The 20,200-nt window shown below is 45.0% G+C and overlaps 1 protein-coding gene across 4 annotated transcripts in view; it reads right to left on the reverse strand.

Moving 5' to 3' along the window:
- Nucleotides 1-5,339, reverse strand: part of SMARCAL1 (SWI/SNF related, matrix associated, actin dependent regulator of chromatin, subfamily a like 1) — a 38,431-nt gene extending 33,092 nt beyond the window's left edge. Inside the window, exons 1-3 of one of the 4 annotated variants that reach the window (XM_017825391.1) lie at nucleotides 5,256-5,339; nucleotides 3,376-4,336; nucleotides 2,630-2,680 (exon numbers count right to left, since the gene is read on the reverse strand). In XM_017825391.1, the coding sequence (XP_017680880.1) occupies nucleotides 2,630-2,680; nucleotides 3,376-4,246 (922 nt within the window). In that variant the 5' untranslated portion in view covers nucleotides 4,247-4,336; nucleotides 5,256-5,339. Of the gene's footprint in view, nucleotides 1-2,629; nucleotides 2,681-3,375; nucleotides 4,340-5,014; nucleotides 5,113-5,255 lie in introns of those variants that run through there. The other 3 variants (XM_017825390.1, XM_017825392.1, XM_017825389.1) reach the window with 3 other exon arrangements.
- Nucleotides 5,340-20,200: the final 14,861 nt, after the last annotated feature.

Below are 20,200 nucleotides of genomic sequence, written 5' to 3' on the forward strand. Positions count from 1 at the left end.
AAAACATGAGATACAGAAAAGAATGAATGACAGAGAACACCAATAAACTAAAGATGCATAGGATACTTGGGGAAGAAAAGGGACAAGAGGATAACAAACCATGCACCTTCAAGTTGAAAAGGAATGATGATTCCCTCCTTTCACTCACAGGGACAAAGACTAGAGAGAAGAATGGCCTGGAGGAGCAGATTGGTGGGATTTTCCACAGAGAATACAGTCATGGCAAAGGGAACATATGACAGTAGGTGAACAAGGCCCTGTCCAGCATTGTCACTGCATTAGGCTCCTTCTCTGTCAGCAATCCTAACATGTGGCTCACTAAGCCAGGGCAAGCAATCTGCAGAACTACATGTAGCAGTAAATTGCACACAGCCATACAGCATTTTCACTTACAGAATCACAGGGACAGGGGCATGGTGATCAATGGTATGTGCCTGAAAAGATGGGAAGGTGCTTCTGTAAACAGCAAAGGAGAAAGATCTAAAAATACCTGCCTCCTGCCAATGTCTGATAGGCAATCTCATCTAGGAAGAACACTGCATATTCACAGTGCTGCAGGAAGGAAACTAGTCCAAATTCCTAAATCTCTTTTGTTACAACTTAAGTTCATCAGTCTTTATTCTACTGTGTCTTACAGTTAGGGTTGTACTGTCTTGACCAGCCATCTGCACTCCTGCCTTACCCATCGCTAGCAACCACCTCTGTCACGTCAGGGCATGGAGAGAGAAGGGATGCAGCATTTTACAGCTGTTAGCCTGAGAACACAGCTATCCACATAATAAATGTGCCACTTATTCCTGTGTTGCTCAGCCAATCTATACCCATGTGTTGTCTCCATTATTATAACTGAACTCTGATGGTTAAGCTACAGGAATAACTTTTCTTGTATTTTTTTACAGCACCAAAATAGTGCAATTTGTCCCCAGGACTCCAACTCACAGGTACTACAGTAACACAAAGATTCATGAACATCTCCAGAGTCCATTAGACTCAAAAGCAGGAGATCACTAAGCACATTCTGCCTCCATGTATTTGTGAAGAGGCAACCTCCCCTATCTGGTAGCTGTTTAGAGTAGATCCAGGTGAATCCAGTCCTTTGAGCATTGACCTGCACATCATGATCCACTCTGCTTCTTTTTAAACAGTCCAGCTAACTGAAATGCAACAAAATATACAAAATTTAAGTTCAGTGGTCAAGATCTGAAATGGGAGAAGGACATTCAGACAGTTTCTTCCTAACCAGTTAATAAATATATCGTTTGGATTTAATCCAATCTTCTTTTAAGATAAGTGACTTCCAAAATAAATCCAAGTATTTGAGATTTCTACTCCAAATAAAAAGTTTAAGAGCATCCTGTAAAGTAATTTTTAAGGTAGAAGAATAGGAAATCACCAATTTAGACTTTCTCCTGCAAATGCACTAAGCAAAACATTTCAGATGCTACTGTTAGATCTCACCTCTACAACTAATACTGAAAGAAAATGGGGGGGAAAAGTGTATTTTATTCTTATTTCAACATTTGTTTCTAGGCTTGACTGCATGTTTAATTTATAGCACAAAGAAAGAAAGGTGATACAAGACCACATTATTCAGAAGAACTAAATTAAGAGTGGGAACTTTTAAAATAATTGTTTTACACTGTCAAGACTTCAAGGCCCTTTTAATTCAGTTCCCTTTTCTCAGACTATTTTTCCACAATTTCATTGCCCAATATTGATCACATATTGTCTTCACTTGTAAACAGGAACTTTCCACAGAGTACTCATATATTTGATAGCTTTAAGGAAAAATGTCTGATTTCTAAAAGCCATCCTCTTCATTTGCAAGCTCCTTGGTGCAGACTCTGCTCTCATCTGTACTCGATACAATTCAAGCAAACCAGCAGCATTTAAATTATAAATGTGTGGCAACCCACATGGGAAGCTAAAATACCAGCACTCAACTGTGGCTTTTCAAAGTGCTCAACACAGGCCTAATTCTGTTCCCACTGAAATCAATAGTGATTTATCACTCACTTCAATATAGTGTGCTTTTGAAAAGCTTACCTGAAGTGTTTGCCTCTATCATCTCTCAATCTTTCCAGAACAAAATGATAGGAGAGGGAAAAAAAGATAAAGCCATCCTTGTTATGCCAAAAAAAGGCAAATCCATTTTCAGTCTCACTCAAAGCTCTGGAGAGTTACCCTTTATCCTTTTATGACACACAAAATTAACAGGAAAAGTGTTTCAAAAGAGCTATTTAAAAAGAAAATACATGAATGGATGCAGAAATTAAGCATTAGCCACTGGAACACACTCAATTCTCAATACAAATTCAAATGAAGTACCAGCACAGCAGATAATTTTCCTACGATCTTCTTGGTTGCTGAAGAACTCAGCAATGGCAGAAGTTTAACCTGTGCTTGGTATTTAGATTACATGAAAAATTAAATTATTTCTAATCAACTACAAAGTGTCAGAAAAATGCTATGAGCTAGATGCCTAAAAGATAGGCATTATCTTTGAGTAGCACTACTTTTATTATCCAAGACAATAACAAAGCTAAATAATAACTATGGAAGGCAGGGGAAGGGGGGTATGTGTCAAGATTTCAATGTTTTTTTATCATTAAACAACCAATTTACTTACTGAGACTGCGGTAATCTCCCAAACTGAAATTCCATTTTTTCAGAGCAGGATCTAAAATAGGGTAGAGTATGAATCATTTGAGGTAGAAAAAAGTGGTGGTATGCAATGTTCATGTGAGGTAAGAGAATTACATCTACTCATGCAAACTTTTGGCCATATATCTGAAAACCAGTTATACCCAGTTATAACAGTTCATAGCTATGTGACACCAAAAAAAGCCATAGGCCATATCAGTATCAAAACAAGAAGAATGCAGCAGCCATTCACAGGGATCAGCAACACATGGGGGAAACAAAAGTAGAATATAGCAAATAAAGGCAGGGGGGAAAGATCAGAAGCAAGCCAAAAGGTGGAGATTCCGCTGCTTTCAGTAACCCAGTTAACAGAATCAGCTTATCAACTCTGAACTACAGCAGAAGTGACCCATTCTCCCCCTATCAATTTATGAATAACTTCCCTTCCTTCACTCCCTAAAGACTCTAACCAGCTGCTGCCACTAAATTTCTCAGAGCACTGTTCATAAAGCAAGGCTTCTGATTTCTTTTCTAAATCCAAGCTCAAGCTATTTATACCCAGAATTTCTATCCCATTTCATCTGTCTTTATTTTTTTAGGCTCCATTAATACCACCTATTCCACCCCAGCAATAGGTACACTAGTAGCTGCATATAGCATCTACAATTGCAGCAGATGCCAAAACTTCAACCCAATGTAACACAGAGGTAGCAACAAACAACCAATTCTTACCATAGGCTTTGCTTGGTACCTTCTTAAACACAGTAACAAGTTCAGCATTATACCCTATTTCGACCTGGAATCGGTCTTCCCCATATTTCACACATTTTCCTTTTGTAACATTATTTGCTTTCTTGCCAGAGGCAGTTTCAAAGGTAGAGTCCACACCAGCAGAGTTGGTCAGCCTCTGCATCCTACCACTGGCCTGAGAGACAAAACCTTCCCCTATTCTTTCTGTCAGTCTGCTTGTGTTTATCAGCATTTCTGAATCACTTGGGGTGGCACTGCTTGATGGTAAAACATATTTTATGGCAGATTTGTTCAGACTTTGTAAATTTTTACTACCGTCAGGGTGCGTGTTATCAATTAATCTAGGATGAGATGATTCTGTGGAGTTTTTGAAAGCTGGGTAGCATTTGGACTGCTGGAAGGTTCCAAGATTAATTAAAGCTTGTTGTCCATGTTCCTGACCACCAGCATCCAAGTAATGTTTATGGGAATAACTCAGAGAATTTGAGATTGTTGTAGGGAAATGCTTAAGGCCACTTGCTTGTTCCGAGTCCTCTGAACAATTCTTTTGCTGCTCCCTTTGTGAACCAGCCATCTGTTGGTTTGCAGTGTAATGGTTATAACCTTTCTGAAGATAGCTCTTCTGCTCCACAGGATTGTTTGGATTCTGTTGGTGCTGGCTGGTGAACCTGGCATGGTTGTTTTCTTCCTTCGAGTTTCCCTGATTGCCTGGGCTCTGTTCTTTCACCTGAGGTGCAGCAATCCCCACCTGCCCAGCTCTCTGGACTGCCAGCCTCTCTGCTCTCCGAGCCAAAGCTATCCGCCGATTCTCTTCAATTCTCCTCTTTTGTTCCTCTGTAAGGCCCGACGACATCTTCAACAATTCAAATAATAAATCTGCACCAACACTACATCGGGAATTAATCACAGAGGCACCTGCTTCTTTACAGGAACGAGGGCCAGTCTACTAAAAAAAAAAAAAAGAACACCAACAAATAGAGACAGGAAGTTTCAACTCCGTTCCCCCAAATGATTATTGTATTGGTAAGTATTGATTGTATTATTAGTGATTGAGTATTACTGTATCTGATCCTATACAAATATCTGGTAGTATAGCAAAGCTGTCAGACCAAGGCTCAGCCATTTTCAGCAAGTAGGTGGTGACAACCATTGATGCCAGTCCCATGTAGATAAAACATACAGAAAAAGGAGAAAACCCCTATCCCACTGAGTTCTGAGCACTCTTGTCTGCAAATCCCAACAGAATTGATGAAATAGCAAAGCACAGGGACACACTGCACTGCAGAGCCAGCTCTGCAAAGGTAAACGCAGGCAAAGCAACACATCTCTGCACAGTGTTTGTGGAAATGTGTCCTATTTCGGGTACCCATCAGCAAAGATGGAACGATGGCCATCCTCCCTGTTCACCTGCGGCTCTTTGGGTACCTGACAGAGCGTGGCAGGTACATACTGAACCCCAAAGGGCAGAGTCGGCTCCTGCCTTGAGAAAGGTCGACCCGCAGCTCACGGATAGAAGCGAAGACCCGGTTCCCGCCACATCTCCCAGGAGCTGGCCTCGCTCCATCTCCTCTCCGCCTCATGCCCGGGGCCGCCCGCCCGCTCCAGCCCTCCATTCACGCACATTCCTCACCACCCTGGGAGCGGGGAGGTCGCTCCCTGCCCGCTCCTCTCCCATGCGCCGGGCAGGCTCCCGTCCCAAACTCCACGGAGGTCGCGGCCCGCGCCCCGCTCCCCGGCCCCCCCCCCGCCGCCCGGGGCCCTCCGCCGCCCCGCGGGGTCCCGGCACTGCCGCCCGTCCCCGGGCGCGGGGGCTGCGCCGCGGTGCCCGCCCGGCCCCGAGGACTCCGAAGCCCCTCGCTCACCCGCCAGCGGGCGCAGCCCCGGGACCAGCCGAGGGACTACAGCTCCCAGCAGTCCCCGCGCCACTGCCTGGCGGCACCGAGCGGCCGGCAGCGCGCGGTGTGACGAGATGCAAGCGGCGCGGGGCGCGCAGGGAGCTGGGAAGTGTAGTCTTGTGCTGAGGGCGCCATGTCGGGGCCGCTGCGGCGGTCACACCGGAGCAGGCGGGAGTCCAGGGGCCGCCCCTGCCACCCGCTTGCCCCTGTTCGGTTCAGGGCCACATACGGGGTGTGGGGAGTCTGCTACCGGCCCCAGGCCGAGGGTTTGCTCCAGCCAGCACCTGGTGCTGCACGGACGGAGCAGGGCACCCTCGCTGGCTGCCCCTGCTGAGTGGGTCTGGCACACCAGCGTGTGTGCCTCTTAACTGGAGTCTGAGTGGGGAGTAAACGCTGGAGGTGATGTGTGAGAAGGGGTGACAACGCTTTTCAGTACTGAGGAAGGAGTCCACCCCTGGGTATTAGGAGCTGTAGCTGACATTTGTGCAAGGCCACTCTGACATTTTTGAACAGTGGTGATCACAGAATCAATTAGGTTGGAAAACATCTCTGGGATCATTGAGTCCAATCTATGACCAAACACCACCATGTCAACTAGACCATGGCACCATGTTCTACATCCAGTCTTTCCTTAAACACTTCCAGGGATGGTGACTCCGCCACCTCCCGTGGCAGTCCATTCCAATATCTAATCATCCTTTCTGTAAATAAATTCTTCCTATGTCCAATCTAAACCTCTTGTGGCACAGCTTAAGACTCTGTTCTCTTGTCCTGTTGCTGGTTGCCTGGGAGAAGAGGCTTAAGCCCACATAGGTACAACCTCCTTTCACATAGTTGTAGAGAGTGATAAGGTCATCCTCAAGCCTCCTTTTTTCCAGATTGAACACCCCCAGCTCCCTCAGGTGCTCCTTACAAGACATGTGTTCCAGACCCTTCACCAGCTCTATTGGCCTTCTCTGGACATGCTCCAACACCTCAATGCCCTGTCTGAATTGAGGGGCCCAGAACTGGACACAGCACTGTGGCTTCACCAGTGCTGAATAGAAGGGGCAATCACTTCCCTAGTCTTGCTGGCCACACTATTCCTAATAAAGGCCAGGATGCCACTGGCCTTCTTGGCCATGTGGGCATACACACTGGTTCATGTTCAGCAGCTGTCAACCAACACCCCCAGGTCCTTTTCCGCTGGGCTGCTTTCCAGCCACTGTTCCCCTAGCCTGTAGTGCTGCCTGGGGGTTATTGTGACCAAAGTGCAGGACCCAGCGCTCGGTCTTGTTCAACCTCAGCCCATCGATCCAGCCTGTCCAGATTCCTCTGCAGAGCCTTCCTGCCCTCCAGCAGAGCGACACACTGACTGAACTTGGTGTCGTCCATGAATTTGCTAATGATCAGCTTGATCCCCTCATCCAGATCATTGATAAAGATGTTAAACAGGACTCGGCCCAACACTGATCCCTGGGGGACATCACTAGTGACCAGATAGATGAGGGGATGTGCCTGGAGGCTGAAAGAAGGTAGATGTTAGAGCTAAAAGGAGGACACAGGAAACTACAGGTCTGTTAGTCTTACTCCAGATCCTGGGAAAATAGTAGAGTGAGTCTTCTGAGAAACTATTGCAAACCAAATGAAGCAGGTGACTGGGAAGGCCAGCACAGATTTACTAAAGGCGAATCATGGCAGACTAACCTGATCACATACAGCAAAATAACATTTTTTGTCTACCTGAGGAAATAGCCTCCTCATGGATGAACTGACCAGATACAGGCTGGAGGGGTGGGCTGTGAGATGGATAGGAAATTGGCTCACAGGCCACATGCAGAAGGCAGTGATCAATGGGTTTTATTCAGGCTGGCAACCTGCCACAAGAGGGATCCCTCAGGGATCAGTACTGGGCCCCACGCTGTTCAACGAATTGTACTGGAAGAGGTTTCATCTTGATGTGAGACAGAAACTTTTTTCATTGAGAATAATCAATCACTGAAACAACCTCTCCAGGGACATGGTGAAGTCCTCATCACTTGAAGTTTTCAAGATCCAGTTGGACAGGGTGATAGATAACCTCATTCAGGCTCTCTTTCCCACAAAAAGTTAGACCAGATAGTCTTTTGAGGTCCCTTTCAACCTGGGCTCGTTTATGATTCTGTGAACACCTTCATAATAAGGTACCTTCACTCATATTTGCTTCAAAGTTAAAATAAAAGGGCCTCCCACAGTTCTAATTACACATGTGTCTGGATTACACACATCAAGATGCCCTTCCTGGACAGTCATGATACCCATGTGCATGACCAGAGCAGTAACTGGGGAGAAAGCAGAGGAAAGGCCCTGGGGAGCACCAGAACCCTCTCCCGTCTCAAAATTTTACTCTGCCCAGTGGCAGGTCCAGAGCTGCTACCCCTGTCCCCAGATACCATTTTCTTCTGCCTGACAGATCCTTTGGCTGGAGACACTGAAGCCAGCTGGCTGTTTCACAGTTTATTCATTCTTCTCTTTGCTGGTTAATTAGAAAGGGTTATCATTAAATTGCTTCCTGATTAAGCAGCAGTGACTGCCATTAGTCAGGAGCTTGTCAGCCTGAGAAAAACAAGGCAGGCAGCAAGAACAAGGTGCAACTTGACACACGCCACAACACGGAGTGCTGTTACCTGGGAATCACACACAAACAGGCGTGAGCACGTCACATCCACACAGGCACTCGCAAACACACCGCTTTTAAAGAAAACCATAGGCTAAAGAGAGATTGGGTCCAAGGTTACATCCCATCATCCCTTAAGAGAAAAAGACAAACCTTTTTTCAGGTTCCAGGTCCCCTCACTGCAGAGCGGTTTGCTAGAAAAAGATGCTCAGCCCCACAGTCTCTGTCCAGACCTTCCTCCTTTGCCCTTTCTTCCCATGCAGACTCCAGCTGGCTACACAGCAGAGAGATAAAGGAATGGACAAGAGACCTTTTTTTTCTCCTCCTTGTTGCATTTTTAACTGCCTAAAGCTAAACCAGATCCCAGTGTCACATATGGGCAAGAGAGAGAATATGCAGAGCATAATCCTGCAACTGTTTCCAGCCACCTTTTCCCTGCCAACAGCTATCAAGTTCCAGGTCTCTGTTGATGGCTCCTTATTCTTTGGGAGATCTCGGGGAAAAAAATTAAACTTGGGAAAAGTGGAGAAAAGGCCCTGCCAGGGACTGTCCCCAACTCGTGAAAACTTTGAGAGCAGAGCATCATTTGCAGAGAGCCCTTGGGTTGCACGGTCAGGCAGACACAGACAGACGTTGAAGCATTTGCTCCATATGGCACAACTTCAGCAAGACACAAGGAACAGCCCGGCCATGCAGAGAACAGACCTACAAAATGAGAGGCCATTTGCAAGCAGTTTGCTGGTAGCACTCCAGGTGTCCCTTCAGTCAGAACATGCTTCCAGCAGTGGCTTGGACTCATCTTCCATATACTGGGTTAGGGAGCAGAGATGCAGGGTGAAAATCCTGGGAAGACTAGGAGGGTTAGCACACCCCAGCTCTGCTGCAGAGGAAATGGTTCACCCCCCGTATGAAGAAATGCTCCCACCAGTGAAAAAACTTAAGGAAACGAGATTCTCAGTGCTGTTCTTACCAGGATCTTGCTATCGCTTGGATCATGCTCTAAACATCTCCTTATGGGCTGGGTTGGCTGGTCCTGACTGCTGGCTTGAAATGAGCTAGAACTGCCTGTGTTGTACATCTTACATGTGCAACAGCTAGTGTCTGAAATACGAGTCATCCAGGGCTCCAGAGCTATTCTGGAATCTCGTGAATTGTCCTTCGAGAGGTTTCAAGCTGCTCTTTGGAGGTTCTACTGCTGTCATATTGAATGTATTTGCCCCATTTCACCACCTTGCCAACACACCTTGGTGGTTCTCCACATGAACTGGGCTGCCTTCCTTCCTCCTGGATGTGTGGCCAGCCTGCACTCTGCTGGGGCTGAATTGCATGCAGAGCTGCTGTCTGTAGCAAAGATGGAACTGGAAATCAGCCCAGGCTAACGACCCTGAGATGCCTCAGCTTCTTGCAGGGTTTTGGTAGCCCACACTGACCTCAGAGACACCATAACCGGTGCCCAAACGTACCAGTCTTTGACAAACTGTGGAGAACTTGTAGCTGCACTTTCTAAAATAAATTTATCCCATGCTCTTGAGCCTTATAAGTTTCTTCCCAGCTAAAACCAATCAAGTGGATGGACTGGGGACATGCTGGTCAGCTCTTCAGAGAACGTCTTGGGGCAGGAGAGTCAAAGAAAAGCTACTGGACTGGCAGAGCTGCTTCTGGTTGGAGAAGCCTTTCTTTTGGGCTGCTACTCTTTATAGGACCTGTCTTCTGTAGGCTGTGGGCTTGTGCTTCCTCTGCTCTGGTTTGGGATCCTCAGCAAGGTCTAAGCTGCCTAATGGGCAATCAGAGCCCTGGGCTTAGAGGGCCAGGGCATGCTTTGTTTTGGGGAGATGCGGACCCTGCATCCTCTACCATTCCCTGGATTTCTTTTCTTACATAACTGTTAATTCACTCTACTTTCCCTCTGCCACTGAGGCACATCAAGGATCATGGCCTGCTGGCCCATCTGACAGCCCAGGCCCTTTCACTGAGCATCTTTGTAGGACCAAAGACAAAATGTGGAGTTTGCTGAATCCTGCTGCTCTTGAAACTCTGATGAAAGAGGATCTGCAGAGGCTTTTCTGTGAGTTTTTCTAGCATGAGAAGGTTGCTCCCCTCCTCTGACTGCCAGCTCAGTGAAGACCACTTCTTTTCCCCTGCTTTTTGGTGACTCAGTGCAAGAAAAATTAGTTACCCTCCATTCCTTTGAAGCAGCCTCTTTTATCTACACAGCTTGTTCTTCTCTGGCATGCTGAAACCTTCCTGCTCTTGTTTATAGTACAACCCCTCCAACAGATTGCAGGGTCTCTTTTCTGCCTTCTGTCCTTTTTGGCTAGATTCCTCTCCCCAGCTCCAGTCCAGAGCAATGGTCTGCACAGCACATGGTCCCACTTTGCTGCCAGGCCACTGCCTCCCCACAGGGCTGCTGCAAAGCTGAGCTGACTCGTGATCTTTTGTGTGATGCAGCCCAGGTGTGGAGGGCAGTTCATTGGCACCCAGAACAAAGATTTAAAAGAGAAAAAAAACACATATCCTATAGTGAGATTCAAACAGTGTTTCCAAACCTCCTGAGTTGCCAGCATTTAACACAATGTGTGATCCAGCTGGCATGAGGGCACTGGCAATGTGGACTCTCAGATGTCTTATGCTTAAGATGAGGGCAGAGCACACTCCTCTGCTTTACACAACTGGTTGGGTTTTTTTGTCCAGATGCTGAACAGAACTCTATCTTCATGAAACACGGCTGAACTGGCAGAAGGGTCCAAAGTTAGAGGGAAAGGCTTCTGTGCACACAATTTAACTGCATAGGCTGTATTTCTTTAGGAAATGAGGTTAAACAAACCAAAGTTGCATTCCTAGTTCTATTCTGGAACTTAAATTACTGGCCTGGTTTTCAAGCTCAGAATGAGCAGCTAATCCTATGGTCTCAGTAGTGATATGAAGCCAACTTTTGAGGTCCTGTTTGTTAATGCTAGCCACAGTTCTCTGCCCTTTCTTCTCCTGGTGCATGAGAGACCCAGAGATATAGAGAAATCCTTTAAGCAGTAGAAATCAGAGGTCACTGGTGTTAAATAATTAGCACCAATGTAATATTAATGGTCCTTTGTCCTTTCACAGGAGCAGTATCTTTCCATGAAGGATCTCAACACACATTCCAGACCAAGAGGAGTTGGCAAAGCAGCTCTGGAGCTGTGTGTGATGCAGTCTTATGACAAGGCTTCCAAGAAACAGACCCAGGCTTGTGGCATGCTCAAGATTTTCCTAAAAGCCCTGAGCTTACAGTGGGTTCTGATACAATTGTTTGACATCCTCTGCTGTGACTTAGATGGGAGCAGCATAAGACCACTGCTTAGATTAGAAATGTGGACTCAGTGCAGGACTCTATTCTACCTCAGACTCCACTCAACCAATGACGCAGGAAGGGTTGCTCTCCTCTTAGAAACCTCTGTGAATGCAGTGCTTAGAAAGTGAGTCAGAATCTGGCCTTGACAAACAGCGCTCTTAAGCACACGCTCAACTTGAAGTGTGTGCTTAAGCTTGTTAAGCTTGCTCCTTCAACAGAGAAGACTTTCCTTTATCTTGGGAGTCTCATCTGCTACAGAGGGGGGAAGTCACAAGGTGATTTTTTTGTTACATTTTGTATAGCAGCCTGATCTAGAAAACACTTGCTGTCAGCTGCGGTATTTTGCCAGCAGCTTCTCTCAGTGCATTCCACTGGGCTCCATGGGATAACAATTATTCCACAACAGGGAGTGCTCTTAAGTGTCAGGGCAGTGCACTCACAAGGTGCTGCTGCAGTTGCCTGTATGTCTCTTATTATAAATAATAAGGGTCATAGGCAATGGGAATGCACCTGCTTTATGTAGGGAAGGTATTTTCCCATTCTGATAGCCAGATCCTGAGAAGCAGTTATAAAGGTTCTGTTTAAAAGAATGTGACTACAGAAAGCAGATGCCCATCAAGTTAAATAAGGAATTTAATTAGCCAGCATTTTATCTTGTTTTCAGCAACATGATGACAAATCGCATCTTAATAAAATAACATTAGGGAGCAGCACAATTCCAGTGCTTCGGGAAATGAGAAGCAGTATAAGTTATAGGCCTGTTCCCACCAAAGAAGTCATTCTCATTCAGAAATCTGACATGCTGTTAAGATGGATAGTGTTTTAGCAAAATGGTCCTCTGGCATTTAGAAAGATTTACACCACTTTTGGCTTTAAAAGGCTTAATACAGTGTGATGAGGGAGAAGGAGTGGCATGAATAGCTCAAGGGACTGGTAGTGCAATTAATATTTTTTTATTCCTGTGGTGGCACGGGTATGCAGGGTTTTCACAGGTGAGTAGAACAAAGTTGTACTTTCCCCAGTGGAGTTATAACTAAACATAGATGTTATACACTGTACCACAAGTAACGAGTTTAGTGTTTGTCATGTAGGAAAAAATTCAACTATGAGCTCACATGTGATGTTTTGTGTAACATCCAGAGGACAGTTCTTGCCTAACCTTGAGAAGGGTTCATGAAGGATCCACAGAAAGTTTGCCTGTCATGGTTTGAGAAAGTTTGTCTAAGCTCAACTTCTGGGACTCAAGAGACTACTGTTGTTTGGAATATCTATGTCCAGTAAAAGGGATTACAAAGCACAAGAATTATAACAATAAAAAATGAGGAAATTTAGCTTAATAATACAAGAATAAAGGAAATACTTGTCCCACTCAGCATGGTTTCCCACTGAATCCTTTCTTTTGCCTGTACTAGGCATCAGACCCAGGTTTTAGGTGATAGATCGTGTGATCATGTGATTATCACACAGCTGTCCACTATAAAATGCACATTTTGATTCTAGGTGATATTGTGGGGCAATACATTTCCCTTGCTGATCATATGTTTTAACAACAATTATTTCTGATGGTCTATTTGACATTTTTCATCTCTCATATTCCATGGTTGCTCCATAGCTCTTATATTAGGAAAGGAGAAAAGTGCAAGAGTTGTCTGATTGGATCTCCTGTCATATGAGGGTGCACACATACACAGACAGTACACATATTGAGTTTATACACATGCACATATTATGTACATACAGATATATGTACTTGCTGATAGAGTAATCTCCTGGGTTCATGATTTAGTGTACTAAACTGAGATTATGCTGCTACTGCTTAAAACAGAAGTACCTCCAAAGTTTGTCGATGAATTGGGAGTTTTCTGCCAGAAACTTCTTGGCCTGCATTTAGTTGGGATGAGGGTTGAGAGCTGTTGCTCTCGGACAGCTGTTCATTCATGTGTGTGAAATGAGTTTATGATTCTTGATCCAGGTTCTAGAAAACAGGTGTACATGCTACAAAACCTACCTTTGGTATTTAGACCCTTACTGTCTAGAGGGATGGTGATGAAGCTCTGCTCATTGGTATGGGGCACAGTTGAATCAAAAGACAGTCAGTGCAGAAGTGTGGGTTGGGAGTGGGTCTCCTCTTTCAACAGGCAAAAAATTCTTTTTAAGATTATTTTGCAGGAGCCTGATTTAAGGCCAATTGTGGAAGAGTGATGTTTTCTTTTCACTCTATCAGTGGAAAAAATTTTGAAATGTATTGACCTGGAAAATTCAAGCTCCGAAGCAGCAGCTGGGTTTTCAGCAAGTCCCTTGATTCCTTCCCTGTTGTCCATCTGGATTCACTGTAACACGGAGAAATCAAGCATTGCCTCTGAGGTCAAGTGAAGTTTGGAAATGGCCACCATTTCCACCTAATTTTGCCAGGATGGGTGGTGCTGTCCCATGCTCTGAGAGTGCTGCTGGCTGTCAAGGTCTGTAACCAGTGGCAGGGATGACTTTTCTCATTTGCAGAGCTGTTTGCAGAACAGGACCCTGAGCCCTTCTGGAGCGAATTGTGAAGCAATGCACAAATCAAATCAAGATGCTGACTGAGATTGCATCACGGCACCATATCATGCTGACAGAATTTGAGGCTAAAAGCACTGACATTCATGTCTAGCAATGTCTAATGCATCATATGGTTGTAAAGTGACAACTGAGTCCTGGAGGACAAAGACCAACCCCCATATGCCCTGCAAATACTTTCCAGTCCACAGACAAATTAAAGACCAGGTTTTGAAAATCATTTGATCAGTGCCTGAACTTGATCTTTAACACAGAACAGGTAGTTCCCTCTGAATTTGCAGATGCTGTCAGGTTTTATTCATAGGCATGACACCTTGCAGTATTAATGTTCCCTGTGGATGCAACCAACTTTTTTATAGATTTTCCAGACTTCCATTAATTACTTAATTGGCACACAGTGGTATAAGAATTGAAGTGTATTCCTATAGGGCAGTCATACTTGAGACAGGCACCAAGCTATTTAAAAGCAGAATTAAAAACAACTGGGAAAAACATTTCCAGTTGTCCCTGCTTCATCCCCGATTTCAGCAACAAAGCTGATATATTGCCAGGTAGTGATCCAACTACCTGGGATTTGTCCAGGTTGAGAACTTATTAGTGCTTATTGAGGGAAGAGGGAGAGAGAGGGAGAACACAGCTTGTATAAATCAGATTAAAGTATTGACAACGCCTAAGTAATGCTCATTCCAAGAACAAGCTCGCTATGTGATAACACCACAGCTATAAAAGTGCATTTTGAATGCATGCCACTCCACAAATACCTGGCATTTGAGTTCTTGAGGCTTAGGTCATAGAAGAGAAAACAAGATTGCTGAAAAAGTTAAGTACTCTAGCTGGAGATTATTTGAACAATTTAGTATCTGAGAGGCTTAACAGCCACTGGATCTTGCTTGTAGTTGATGATTCAGAACCATCTTGGATCAGAGTAGAGTACAAATTATTACAGCTGATACAGACTAAATGAAAAAATCTGGGTCTTGGCCCAAGCCTAGTGAGCAAAGAACTCCCCCGTGTACCATGATTAACCTTGGCTCGCACATTCAGTGGGAAGGCATGGTTAAATGCAAACCTAGAACAAACTCCTGTTTCTCCTCACAGTGTGGTTGCTGGATGTCACGACCATGAAATATTAATAGTCAGTGTGTGTTAAGAGTCCCTCTCTCTGCCTGATCCACAGATGATGTGCATCTGTCTTTGATTTCAGCCACTGAGCTCAGCTCAGGCTGCGGACACAGGTGCTTTTCACTTGGGAGCCCTCAATGCACCCGGCAGCAGGGCAGCTTTGCCACTGGTGTTGAGTCTGGGCTTGGCAGATGGCTCCAGCTTCCTGACTGTAACCCTGGCATCTTGCAACAGCACTAAAAAGCCCTGCGTTATTTTTATTTGATACATTAGTCTTTTTTTTTTTTTTTCTCCCACAAAGCAGAACATGAGCAATGGATCGAGCAGGGTAGCAGGAAAGAAAGCGAACAGCTACAGTTGCAAGCAGAGAGCTTTTCGGTGGCTCCAGTATCCCAACCCCTTTTCCCCATCCCTCTTTCACACACATGCACACAGAGGGAGTTGAGCAGTGGCAGATGGGGAAAGAAAAGAGATAAATAAAAGTGTCAGTAGGATGGATTGGTTTGCACTTGGTCTCCTCTCATCTCCCTGAATATGTCTGCTGGTATGTAAAGATCACACAACCAAGGGACTTAGCACTGACCTGGAAAATTTATACCACTGAATGTAAAAATTAATCAAAAAGAGAAATGTAGGAAGGAGGTGGTCAGGGAAGAAAACAAAAGGAGATTAATTTTTTTTCCTATGTACATCAGGATTTCATTGGGACGGCAAATTTGTAGGAGCACATAGTGCCAATGCTACCGCAGGATCAGCTCTGCCTCAGAGAAAAGAGACTGGGTGGGCAGTATCCTGTGCTGAGATCCCTCATGGTTTTAATCCTTATCTGCCTAAATGAGGGATCCCCAAAGGGCACCAGAGCCAGACAGAGGTGAGCTCAACAGAGTCCTGGCACATGATGGCTTCAGATAGAAAAGATGCCATTACTGTCTGCAAGTTCTCCTGATACCATACACTCAAACCGCTTCAGGAGGGGCAGGAGGATGTATCTCAGGATACACTGGGCCAATTCTCCTGTGCTTTTCCATTTTTCCAGTAAGCCTTGATGCCTGGCATGGAAGCCTTACCCAGGACCACAGGCAGATTCAAGGGTGGAATGAGGTTCAAATTTGACCTGTGTTTTATGCATGGAAACCTTTCTCTTTAGAACATGCTGGAAACTTTTTTCCTAAGGCACTATCTATCCTCCAGGGCATCCTTGCCTCCTTCTCATCGCTAGTTTCTACACAAATGCAGGATCTTTGGTGCTTAGTCACTCTACTGTTCCTGCTGTTTATTGCCTCCAATGGGCATAATTCTCTGCTTAGGAGACCTTTGCGAGTTGCCGTGGAGGAGCCGTGGGCTGTTGTCATTCCGTTTCCAGGGGGCAATAAACAGCAGCATTCAAACTTCCATGGAACAAAGATTGTGTGATTATTCAGTCATAAAGAGAGAGAAGAAAAATAGATATATATTGCATGTGTGCTTATTTGCACATCACACAAGGATGTGCAAATTGCTCTCAGAAGAGAGTCTTGCTATGAGGTAAAATAGATCCCCATATGGCACTGCGATGCTGACTTGAATGGGGGAATTGTCCTGTCTCTACCTCAGTTTCCCTATGGAAATCGAAGCTCTTCCCATCTAGCTTAAGTGCTTTCAGGGCCAGGAATTTATTTGTGCCCTCACAGGGCAGGTCAGGAAGGCAGGGATGTGAGTTTGGGGATGATGCAGAGAGAGGGGTGTTTCCTGGGGTTAACAGCTTGTGTTTCCCCCCTCTTCTTGAATGAGAGCCAGCATTTGTCTGGGAGGAAGATTCAGAGAAACCACATTAGACTTAAGATGGAAAGGACTGGTGTTAGAGTCAGCCCATCCACACAGATGCATCTGACCTGAGGGTTAAAAAAATCACCAGAGAGAGCCAAAGCATTTTAGGAGGGAGAGCCCCTTTAACAGCAGGGAATTGCTGCCTACATGCAGACACTGACTCTGAAGCCAGTTATTTTGAGGGTTTCCTTTTGGGGTCTGTGAGACTGAATACTTCAGTCTAGTGGGACCATGTCATTAGGAGCTCCGTGACCCCAAGGACCAGAGGAAATTTCCAGCGCATCAGCACTGAGGGTTCAGCCCACTGGGAAACCCAAGCACTCAGCACTTCATGAAGGTGTTCAGCACATGGCAATATCCATCCCTAAAATACTCCCCCACAATAAAATGTAATTACAAAACCCTTTAACTACATAAGCTTCTAAATCAATTAAGTATCTTGGCAAGAAAATGTGTATGGTTTTGAAATCTTCCTTTAATTAACATAAAGTGTGTTAGGAAGCAGTAGATCTAGGCCATCACTTGGATGTAACAGTCTCTCGCTTTATGTGGTCCTGAGGCCTTGGGAGAGTGTAATGCTTAAGTTCCCTTTCAAATGCTGTGTCTGGGCCACATGCAAGGCCAAGACTTCCCTTTCAAAACAAGGTTTCCATAGTGATGTACTATTGGGAGACCCTCCTTAGCAATGCAATGGTCAAAAATCAACTCCTGTTCCCATGGGTGTAAATCCACTAACTTTTCCCACTCCCAGCTCTTTCATTTCTCTCTGCTTTAATTCCCGGCAGCACTCCATCTCCAACAGCCCTGCCTTTAAATCCCCACTCTCTACCTGATGGAGCCTTCAGTTCGTTCATCAACAAACACTGCACTTGTCCTTTGTGCAAAGGTGCAGGGTGAAGTCACCAAGGAGAGTGATACCTGCCAGTGAAATCTTTGTGCACTTTTTAGAGACAGTTGTGAGCTTTCCTGTACTTCTCGTGTGCAGTGGAGGATATTCCAGGCAAGAGAGAGAGGGACAACATGGTATCTTAACAGGCTCTGGGTCAGCCCAGTGTTTTGTACCTGACATTTCCCAGCAGATCTGGAAGTCTACGGACTGCTCCTGCTGTGAAAATTATGTAAAGCTGGTGCATGTGGTGGGTGCTTCTTCAGCACAGGGAGACACTAGGATGTCCTCCTACAATGTACTTCTTCTCATGTGTGGATCTTGGCCTCTGCCAACATGGAAACTCATCTGCTACTGATGAAACTAAGAAGATTATCTGGCTGCTGACTTTACTGCCTGAATTGTATTTATGCAGCATGTGTATATCTGCCTGCTGATCCTAAAACAAGCTGCTGTAGTTGAGGAAGTTATCTGGGTAGCCTAACATGTTAAATCCTAAGATATGTAGTGGTAAGAATTTGGGTAAGCAGTCTCAAATGTCCAAGATATTTATTATACTGAAGCAGAATTTTAGCTCAAGAGGGATCTCAGCTTATCACAGGATTCACAGGATTCATATCCTGGACATCCTGGCATGATGTCACCACACATGACCCCCTTTATACCAGGAATGGGTCCTTCTGAGGACAGACGTTCAGTCTTCCCATACAAAATTGCTCCTTTTTTCTGAAGTTGAGTATGGCAGTGTTGTGCCACATGATGGTCCTAAGGGAAATCCTCAGTGTTACTGTGTCTGATCATGAATCCTTGTAACTAAACAAATGCCTGATGACACACATCCTTTCCATTCACCTGGATTTGGAAAGCACGGCATATCCCTCAGGATCAGCCCTTACTGGGCTTGTTTAACAACATTGTTTTTTCTCTAAATCCCCTGTCAGACAAGTGAGAGCTAGTTCTAGGGCTGTTGCATGTTGCTAAAATAACATACATCTGCGAATGCAATTAGAGACTTGAAACAAATTTGACTTGACTTAGGAGAATAGTGGAAATATCCAAGGGATCTATGAGTATATACTTTCTCTCTCTCTCTTTTTTTTTTTTTAATGCCTAATTTCCAGGTCCTTTTAGGTTTGGGATTTCATGACAACTACTACATTCCTGGATAGTTAAAACCACTCAACATTTGGCTAAATGCCTTCTGAAGATATCCTGAAACACACCATCTATTGCAGCTGCTCTATTCCAGTCACAGTTCTGACTAGTCATCCAAGGGGAGAAGGAATTCCTTTTGTAGGAGGTAGTGTAGGACTTGTTACCAGGAAAGCTCCATGTTTAGGGTTGTCTAGTCCTGAAGAGAATTGCTGTGGCATTGCAAGTTTGAATTTTAAATCCAGTGAATAAAGGAGGAAAGGTGGGGGCTGTCCTCATAAGCAATAGTATCCTCTTACTCACATTCTCCTGCACATTGACTAGCCTCAAGCCTGCTTGTAGAGAAAGCTCAATAAAACAAAGACCTGAATTTCTTCCTGAACACAATTAAAGAGATGTGCAATTGTACTGCTTTGCTTTGGCTCCTGTTGCTGGACATGCCTGATTTTTCAAAAAAGAACCAATCCTTTTCTTCCCTTTGTAGAGAGCAAGCTGCCATGGAAGTAGAAAAATTTGCTCTCTGTCAACTCAGAGACAGATCATGATTCTTGCAGGAAGAGAGTGGATGTTCAAGTCTTTGCTTGGGGAAAAAGCAGTAGCACAGGAACTCCCCATGTGCAGAGTGCCATGATTTTTGCTCCAAGGCAAAAGTCCAAGGCAGCAGATATACCAAGGCACAACACTCCAGAAATTATTTCTGATGTCCTTTGAGAAGATCATTCCAATCAATACAAGGATTATTTCTGAATGCTGGGAGGATTGCATAACCCCCACCTTATCATCCTGGCTTCCCAGCAGCAATATCCTTTGCACCAGCACATTTGCAACTGCCCAGAAAGAAAGACCAAAGAAAATGTGACAGAGCTCCCTCCAGCACCTTGCTCCATCTGCCCACAAGCTTCCTCAACTGAGTTATGGTAATTACATCACTTGAGATTTATTTAATATCTCCATCCGGGAAAAAGAACTAGGAAGTCTGGCTGTGACAAGCAATCAGAGGGTACTCAGCTGATGAGCAGCTCCCCATCAGTGAGAGAGCGGTAGGAACCTTCGATGTGTTGGATTTAAGTAATGGTTTGCCAGAGGGATAGGGCCCACGCCACGGCAATCAAAGCTCCTCTGCACCATTAAGGAGCTGTAAGTGGAGCAGGAGGCGCAGTGCAGCTATTGACCGAGTAGGTGGGCAAGAAAATGGGTTTAGGTAACTGTTTACTTCCTGAGAGATGGAAAACACAAAGGAATGTTTCTCTGGCAGCTTTCTGACTCCCTGGTCCTCACTGTCCAAATCAGCATTTATATTGTCTGTCTATCACATACTTGTGCACAATGAGCAGTATGCTGTGTTCAAGCTGTTCTGCTGCAGTCCACACAGTGCTTTCCTGCTTGCATTTGCCCTCTCACTATCTCTGCCATTTTTTTAAATCCGTGACCTA

The sequence above is a fragment of the Lepidothrix coronata genome, unplaced genomic scaffold (assembly GCF_001604755.1).
Source record: "Lepidothrix coronata isolate B3197 unplaced genomic scaffold, Lepidothrix_coronata-1.0 Scaffold118, whole genome shotgun sequence".
Lineage (NCBI taxonomy): Eukaryota > Metazoa > Chordata > Aves > Passeriformes > Pipridae > Lepidothrix > Lepidothrix coronata.